At 53.4% G+C, this 8,607-nt stretch overlaps 1 protein-coding gene across 1 annotated transcript; it reads left to right on the plus strand.

Annotated features, from left to right (window-relative positions):
* The first annotated feature begins 5,027 nt into the window (after positions 1-5,027).
* FAM241B (family with sequence similarity 241 member B) lies at positions 5,028-8,257 on the plus strand. The gene is made up of 3 exons (XM_047703588.1): positions 5,028-5,135; positions 6,381-6,529; positions 7,463-8,257. Exons 2-3 carry the CDS (start codon positions 6,437-6,439, stop codon positions 7,730-7,732), a joined length of 363 nt encoding a protein of 120 aa, XP_047559544.1. The 5' UTR covers positions 5,028-5,135; positions 6,381-6,436; the 3' UTR covers positions 7,733-8,257.
* The last annotated feature ends 350 nt before the right edge of the window (positions 8,258-8,607 follow it).

An 8,607-nucleotide genomic window follows, 5' to 3' on the forward strand; every position in this document is an offset into this window, starting at 1 on the left:
AGCCCACCCTTCACACCGTTTGAGATCCACTCTCTCCGGATTCCGAAGGATAGGTCTTCTGGAGAAATACTGTGGGGGGACCAACTACAGTCTCCTCCATTGTAGCTGCAAATGATCATCGTCCCTCCCCACCCCTCCCCCTCACCTGGCATCTCTATTAGCCTCAGTGACTCACCTGGAAGCGTGACCCAGACACTCATCCCTCAGGGCTCTGAGCTTCTGGTCACATGGCCTCGTGAGGACAGAGTTGTTGCACTGCCCTTTACCACTACACTCGGGTAAAGGACAACCAAGAGGCATCCGTCTGGGGGCCGGATATGGTTGTCCTGTCTGCATTAATGTAAGAGCAGCCCTCCCTCCTCCCAGTGACAAGGACGAGTCACTCTTGGACAAGGGCAATGGCTCCTCTTCCTGCCTGCTAATTTCCGGAAACAAGAACCCAAAGTATTCAGGCTGCACCCTTAGCTTTTTGTTTGAAAGAACTCCCGCTGTGTTCTCTGGTACTGGTGCTCCCTTTTGGGGTGCAGGACTTCCATCTTTGCAGATCCCAGAGTTGTGGGGATGGAAGGCACACATTCCCCAAGAGGGTCGTTGGGCACGATGGTAAGCGGGGCCACTGCTGCTTCCACTTCCGAGTTCCTGAATCCAAGTGTTTTCCAATTGGAGACACACAGCTTGTATAGGCCTTTGGTTTAAGGTAGAGAATGCATCCCTTGCAGATGGCACAGCATTCTTGCTGAGTATTGTCTTTGAGCTGGCACTGGGCTGGGTCTTTAGGGTGCCATTCGAACACTGTATTAGGCCAGCTGGTGTAGTATGTGATGTAACCAGTGGATCCTATGGTTATGGGTACCCTCTTGCACCTGCTTGGATGTAAAGTGGGACCTTGGGTCTGATGCCATGTTACGTGGGATCCTGGACCAGGAGATTAAACACTCTGTAAGATATGTGATTTGGGCTGAGGCTCTCCAGGCAGGAAAGGCAAACATACACCTGGAATGGGTGTCTCTCCCTGCTAGAATGAATTTCTGGCCCTTGGGGTGGAAGGGGCTCAATGAAGTCAACTTGCCACCAGTGAATCAGAGGGTTTCTTTGAGGATTGGTGCCATATTGGAGGCTCGGGGTTGGTCTTTCTTCCTGGCGTTTGGATAGTCAGTGGAGGCAAGGGACTGCCGTTGTGGTGATGTGCTCTGGGCAGTGTTTCTTCTTTGGGGCTTGGGTCTTATTACACAAGCTTATCTTTGTTAGCCAAGTGGAACTCATTGCTTTGTATCTGAAGGAACTCCAAGTTTAGGGGCAGCCGTCCACCCCGGAGGAACGTCTACTGCAGTGTTTTTAAACCGCACATTAGTATCTACAAGCTTGAGTGCTTATTAAGTAACCGGGCATGGAGATGTCCATGCTTCACCTCCTGGAGGTTCTGATCCAACTGGTTTGGGCACCAATAGTTTATGAAATTTCCCTTTGGTGATTCTAACATGCAATCAGGGTTGAGAACCACAATATTCATGGATAGCAAAATAGTGTGAGAAATTGATTAGCACTTTTTTCCCTTAAAAAATAGAAAACATCACGGTATATTTCATATAGAAAGGGTAAATACTGTTGAAACTTCTTCACATGAGTGTGGCTACTAGGTCATGATGTAAAATGTACTGGACCAAAAGTGTTTGCAAAGCCACTGGTCTAAAGCAGGGTGTCCCAAACTTTAGCAAGAGTGTGCGATGACAACCAGCAGGCCAAAAGCATGCTTTAATGGGACACCTGCTGGGATTAAGGCATGATGGCGGGGGCGGGGGGGCAGTCTCATGCTCATGGCATTGGGTGTGGGAAGCACAAAATAAAGAGTCAGTAGAGAGGGGATGGGCCTGAGAGGGAGGGGAGAACCTGGGTTCATTTGAATCCTGGCACTAACATTGACCTGGAGCTGGCTATGTACCATGTCTCTGAGTCTCAGTTTCTTTTCTTTTCTTTCTTTCTTTCTTTCTTTTTTTTTTTTAAGATTTTATTTATCTATCTGACAGAAGAGAGATCACAAGTAGGCAGAGAGGCAGGCAGAGAGAGAGGGGGAAGCAGGCTCCCTGCTGAGCAGAGAGCCCGATGCAGGACTCCATCCCAGGACCCTGAGATCTTGACCTGAGCTGAAGGCAGAGGCTTAACCCACTGAGCCACCCAGGCACCCCTGAGTCTCAGTTTCTTATTAGCAAAACGGAACAATAATACCTATGCTTCCTATGTCATAATCCAAAGAAGAATGATATGGTCTGGAAAAGCACTTTGGAAAGCACAGGGACTCTGCACACACAGGGGTTATTATTATTACATGGAACACTCAGAACTGGAGTTTGTGTTGTTGGTATAAAAGCGTGGGAGGATTTAGATTGGGTGGAGAGGACCTTCAGGCCAACTTTCTAGGCCCAAGCCAAGTAGGACTCTGGGTGACATACTTCAGGACCAGGTGGGTGGAGCTGAGTCAGGGAGTTGGTAAGAGTGTGCTGGGGCCAGATTTGGAAGGTTGTCAGAGCCTGCCAATGAGCTGGGTCTTTTTGGAGCAGACAATAGGGAGCCATGGCAGGTTCTTGAGCAGGGGAGACACCTGAAGGAAGTGGAGAGGTGGGAAAAGTGAGTCACAGCCTTCTGAGGCTGTTTTAATTGGTACTGATAGGTCTTTTCAAAGTCTAGTCAAACATTACTGCCCCCTAAGGCTGTTCCTGACCTTCTCTAGAGAGACCTTCTCCTCTGGGCTCTCACGGTTATCTCTGGTGGGACCTGTCTCTTTGGCAGCCGTTGCACTGGCGCAAGGCTTCCTGGGTACATCCCTTATCTCCTCCCTGGTTCCCCCAGCCCACTAAAGTCTCTCTGTCCTTGGTGATCTTGGGTTGTGAGCCCCACTCGTGTGGATCTGTTCATGGAAGGCAGTGGTTCTCAGCTCAGGCTGCTCATTAGAATCACCTGGAATTCATTTTTGTTTGTTTGTTTTTGTTTTATTTTATTAACATATAATGTATTATTTGCCCCAGGGGTACAGGTGTGTGAATCATCAGGCTTACTTACAGCACTCACCATAGCACATACCCTCCTCAGTATCTATCACCCAGTAGAATTCCTTTTTTTAAAATGTCTCCAAACATAGGTTGCATCCCAGATCCAGAGTATTGTCACCTCTGGGGTGGGACTTAGGCATTGGGATTGTTTTTAAACATCCCAGGTAATTCCAATGTGCAGCCACTTTTTTTTTTTTAAAGATTTTGTTTATTTATTTGACACAGAGAGAGATCACAAGTAGGCAGAAAGGCAGGCAGAGAGAGAGCCGGAAGCAGGCTCCCTGCCGAGCAGAGAGCCAGACGCGGGGCTCGATCCCAGATCCCAGGACCCCGGGATCATGACCTGAGCCAAAGGCAGAGGCTCAACCCACTGAGCCACCCAGGTGCCCCTGTGCAGCCACTTTTGAGAGCAGCAGAGCACCCCTGCGAATCAGGTCCTGCCCTAGGGGCATCTGCATGGCTCTGGTCCTGATCCCAGGGTCCTGGGAGCCAGCCGCTCCCCCCACCGCACCCCGCGCCCTTTTCAGCGGGAAGCCTGCTTTTCCCTCTCCCACTCCCCCAGTTGGTGTTCCCTCTCCTGCCTTCTCTCTCTCTCTGTCAAATAAATAAATGAATAAAAAAAAAAAAAAGGAATCCTGCCCTGGGATCACCCCTTCCACACTAACCCCTGCATCTGAGTGCAGGAAGAAAGCATTAGGATTTCAGTTTTGTATCTATCTGATATTCTAGTCTTGTTTAGAGTCCATGGGTTACAACTGACTTACCGTAGCAGAGCGGTGGTCACTTACAGTGACCAGGCTGTACCCCAAGTGCTCAGTGCTCCATGAAGATCCGATGACAAGAGTACTGGTATTATCCTCATTTTACAGACAAAGGAACTCAAACCAGAAAGGCTGAATAACGGACCCATCGCACCACTAGAAAGCAGCTGTTGCAGGTTCAAGCCAGGTTGTCTCTAGCAGCTGCCTTTTATCCACAAGCCAATAAATAATACACAAATGAGATATAGATATCAGGGGGACCTGCTTAACATTTTTCACTGATGAGGTTTCATAATCAAAGAATTAAACCATGATAGCAGGTGATGAGTGCTTAAGGCAAGGCCTACATTTCATCCTTCTTTCTGCTTCCCTCACTAGGGGCCGGCGGGCATCTTACTACACTGTATGTACCCAGTGGGTCCTACTATATACTCGAAAAATAACTGTCTCCTTCCAGAATCATCTATTCCCTGATAGTCACAGCCAATGTTTATCAACACTTGCCATGTGTCGGCAACTCTCATTCTTAATCTTGGCAACAGTCCTGTGAAGTGTGATTATCCCCATTTTGCAAACGAGGAGAGTGAGCAGCCCAGTAACTTGCGAGAGCCTGAAACCCAAGCTGTGGGACTACAGAACTCATTCTTTCCCACTGGTGAATGGGTTCAGAGGGACCAGCTTATGAAAGTCGGCAGGAGGGTGGGGACACGAAAACATCAGGAAAGAGGCAGAGGTTGATTGTTCAGTCCCTTGATGCGTGGCACTCTTCCCTATTTATCCTAGTTAAACTTCTGGCCCCAGCTCAAAGACCACCTCCTCCAGGAAGCCTGCCTTCCTTCAAGTTACAGTTATTTGCACCTGTCTTGTGGTTCACGCCTTATTTTCCCCACTGGAACTGGAGATCCTTGAGGGTAGGATTGGGTCCTACTCGAGAGGCATCCCCCCAGCTGCTCAGCAAACTCTCATCGGTGGGTTTAGTGTGTGCCATCTTTCCACCCAGGGCAGAGGGTCTCCCACCCTCTGCGCTTTTCCTCCATGGGGTCCACTTCCCTTTCTCCCTCCTGTTCTCCCTCCTTTCTGTCCTCCTTCTTCCTTTCTTTCTCCCTTCCCTATCCTCTTTTTTCCCTCCCCCCGCCCTTCCCGGTGGCGCCCCCTTTCTCCCTCCTCCCCGCCCTGCGCCGCCGGGGGGCCCGGCAGCTGCAGTTCCCCCTGCGGCCTGCAGAGGGGGCCGCGCCGCTGCGGCGCGCGCTTCCTGTGAGGTCAGGTGGGAGGAAGCGGCCTGGGAGACGCGGGGAGTGGACGCCGCTGAGGCCGGGAGCCGCGACCGCAGGTGGGTGTCCCGGCCCGGGGCGAGGGCCAGCGAGCTCGCATCCCTCCCTTCCCCGGGGTCGGGCTCCGCAGCTGGGGCGGCGCCCCCTTCCCGGATTTCCCCGTCCCTGCCCTGCAGCACGCCCCCCGCGATCGCCCGCGCGCCCCCCTCCCGGAGTCAGGTGCCCCGGGGCTGGCTGCGGCCTCAGCCCACCCAGCGGGCGCGGTGGCGCAAAGCATCGAGGGGCTGCGGAGCTGCGCGACCCGCTTGGCCTTCTGCAAGGAACAGCGGGCTTCAGAAGGGGGACCCGCCTGGCCCAAGCTCTAGTCCAAGGGCAACAGAACAGGGGCTCTAAATCCCTCTTGGCGTGGGTGTCCCAGATGCTTTTCAGAATTTAGGTGAAAACGGTGGCTCGTCTCCTGAGAAAAAATGGCTTTGACACAGACTCGGGGAAAGCCGTGGAAGGACCCCCACCTCCAGCGCATGGACACCCTTGGGGTCTCCGGAGTGGGGTCCTCCCAGAGCCACAGCAGCATCCCCCATTCCCAATTTTGGGCAGGTTGGCTCTGCCCGCGATGGCAGAGAAGGCTGGTGTTATCTGAGAGGTGAGGGGCAGGTGAGGGATGTGCCCTCTGCCAGAAGGGTCTGCCCCTCCAGCCAGCTCCCGGGGCCCTGTGGCCATGAGTGGGGTCGGCTGCCAGGCCGTGGACCTAAAGTGGCTCCGAAGTGGGCCCAGATCCTCCCTGGGGAGAAGGCCCGGGTCCTTGGCATTTACTCCCAATGGGCCCCTTTTTAACGGATGGGAAATGGAGACACTGGGGAGCTGGGTGCCCTGGACTCCCTGTTCAGAGCCCAGAAAATGGCCTAGCGCCAGAGTTCCCAGCTTCACGTTCTGGCTCTGCTGCCTCTAGAAGAGTGGTGCTGGGCAAGCCGGCTACACCCCTGGGGTTCTCTAACTGTCCCTTGCTCCGGAGAGTGTTGGGGGGTGTGAGATGGGGCGCAGCAAGGGCTCTCCTCCCTGTGGTTGTGGGCGCAGCAGGGTCACGGAACTTCCATCACCCCGGCTCCCTTTGGTAGTTTTCCCAGTGGCCTCAATGTCTGAGAGGTTTTCATTTGACAAATAACTCGCATTTATTTCTCTCCTTGGAATTAATCAGACGCAGCGCCTGCCTGCTCTGTCTGGGTAACCAGCGTGGGCACCCAGAATTGCCATTGTTCCCACGGAAGGCGAGCGTCCCCTTATCTCTGATAAATTGTTTCTTTCAGGTTTTTGAGGTCTGGGGACAGGCACAGCCCAGCAGGGACCCATCGTTCCTGGGAGGATGGTGCGGATCTTGGCCAATGGGGAGATAGTGCAGGACGACGACCCCCGCGTGAGGAACACTCTCCCAGCACGCAGTAGCGCCCCTCGACAGGTGTGCGCCCAGCACCCGTGGCAGGGGAGCAGCTGGGCTCCTGCCCTCCGTGTCAGTTACCCCTTAGCAATCAGAAGCTCTCTTGCTAGTCATTAGCCTTCTGTAGTCAGAAGCCCTCTTTGCAGAGAGCCGGGCTAAGGAGCATGAGGTGAGGGTCAAGACTTGGGGGAAATTTGCATTCTTGCAATCTGCAATAGGATCCACCTGCCTCCCCAGTTCTCACTCTTCCCGGCAACCTCCCCAGACCTGGAATCCAAAAGCGCTCTCTCCCTTGACGGGGCTAACCCCGCTGGAGCCAGCATCTTTCTTTGAAGAGCCAGCTGGCTGAGAGAGAAGTGGAGAAGGTGGGGAAGACGAGCCCACGGCCACCCAGGAATGGTGTTAAAGGGAGGACCGAGGAGGATTAGAAATGGCTGTTCCCTTGGGGCGCCTGGGTGGCTCAGTGGGTTAAAGCCTCTGCGTTCGGCTCAGGTCATGATCTCAGGTTCCTGGAATCCAGCCCCGCTGAGCAGAGAGCCTGCTTCCCTTCCTCTCTCTCTCTCTGCCTGCCTCTCTGCCTACTTGTGATCTCTGTCAAATAAATAAAATCTTTAAAAAAAAAAAAAAAAGAAAGAAATGGCTGTTCCCACGCTCTGCCCTAGAATCTAGTCCTCCTTGCCCATTTTTCTCTTCTCTGATCTGGGCACCTTTTCCCTGGCAGGATGTGGGGAGTATAGACTGGCATTTTTTGTACTCTGAGAGCTTGTGACTCAGTGAGGGGGATCCCTGTGGGCTGGCATCTGGGGGAAAGCTGAGAAAGGAAGGTGTGGCCCTGGGGGGCGGGGTCTGGACGGGGGGGCGGGGCCTGGCCCAGAAGATTCCCGGGTTGCCTGGTACTTCAACTCCCAGGATGCTTTCTCTAGATTCATTTCTCTCTCTGTCTCCACCTTCCAGAGCTTTCTCAATAGGGGCCATGGCGCCCCCCTGGGGGGTTCGGGCCCTCGCCAGCCGCAAGCTGGGGCTCGGCTGGGGGCCGCCCCGTCCCCCTTCAATGACCTCAACCGGCAGCTGGTGAACATGGGCTTCCCCCAGTGGCATCTGGGCAACCACGCCGTGGAGCCCGTGACCTCCATCCTGCTCCTCTTCCTGCTGATGATGCTGGGTGTGCGTGGACTGCTGCTGGTGGGCCTCGTCTACCTGGTATCCCACCTGAGTCAGCGGTGACCTCTGGGAGCCAGCGGGGCAGGCATGCGGGAGAGGGAGTTGGGGTGCCTTGCTGTGAGGACAGGCACACGGGGCGGGGTCTGGTTGTGCCTGGAAGGTGTGTTCATAGAAGGCCCTCCGAGGTGCGGTGAGCACGAGGAAGAGGAGGCCTCCAGTCCTGCATTTCCAAAGTGTGGGGTGGATGCCCACATTCCCTTGAGATGATTTTAGGTAGTACTGGGCCTGCATTAAGCACAGAGTCAGAGCAAGAAAGGGGTTCCCTTTCCAATTCTTTTCCAGTCCTTTTATGTCAAGAAGAAAGTCTCAGCTGGGTGCCAATATGTTCTCATGTCTCTGAACTCATGCCTGACTTCCCCTGTTACTAGGGAGAAGGCCTCGGGTGTAGGGCCATTGGGAAAAGTTTCCAGACTTTTATAGCTCTGTTTTGTTTTCATGGTATATTTTTAATTGGCTACATTTTTATTTATGACAAGTCGTACTGGCCTCTACTTACTGTGGTGACATTTTCAATAAATAAATTTAACTAAAAATGAATCCACGTAAAGACGTTCATAAGTGATTGTCTGGCTGTGTGTACCTCTGGAAGACAGGAGGAAGGTGGTTGGGAGTGATTGGGACTGGGAACAGGGTAGAGGTGGGCAGTTGAGCCTGGATGTGGGCCCTTTGTCTGATGCTTGGATGGCTTCTGGCTGATCTGAGATGTCAGCCTGTGGAGGGGATGGGGTGCTCTGGCCAGAATGGCCGATGAGGCTATGGGGTAAGGACAGCTCAAGTGCAGGGCTCCCTTGCTCAGGGGCTCTGCCTAGAGGCTGCTCAGCCTCCCTGCTCTGCCACACACTCCTTGAAAGCCAGCAGGCCTTGGCAATGACTTCTCA

This window comes from Lutra lutra, chromosome 14, assembly GCF_902655055.1.
Source record: "Lutra lutra chromosome 14, mLutLut1.2, whole genome shotgun sequence".
Taxonomy (NCBI): domain Eukaryota; kingdom Metazoa; phylum Chordata; class Mammalia; order Carnivora; family Mustelidae; genus Lutra; species Lutra lutra.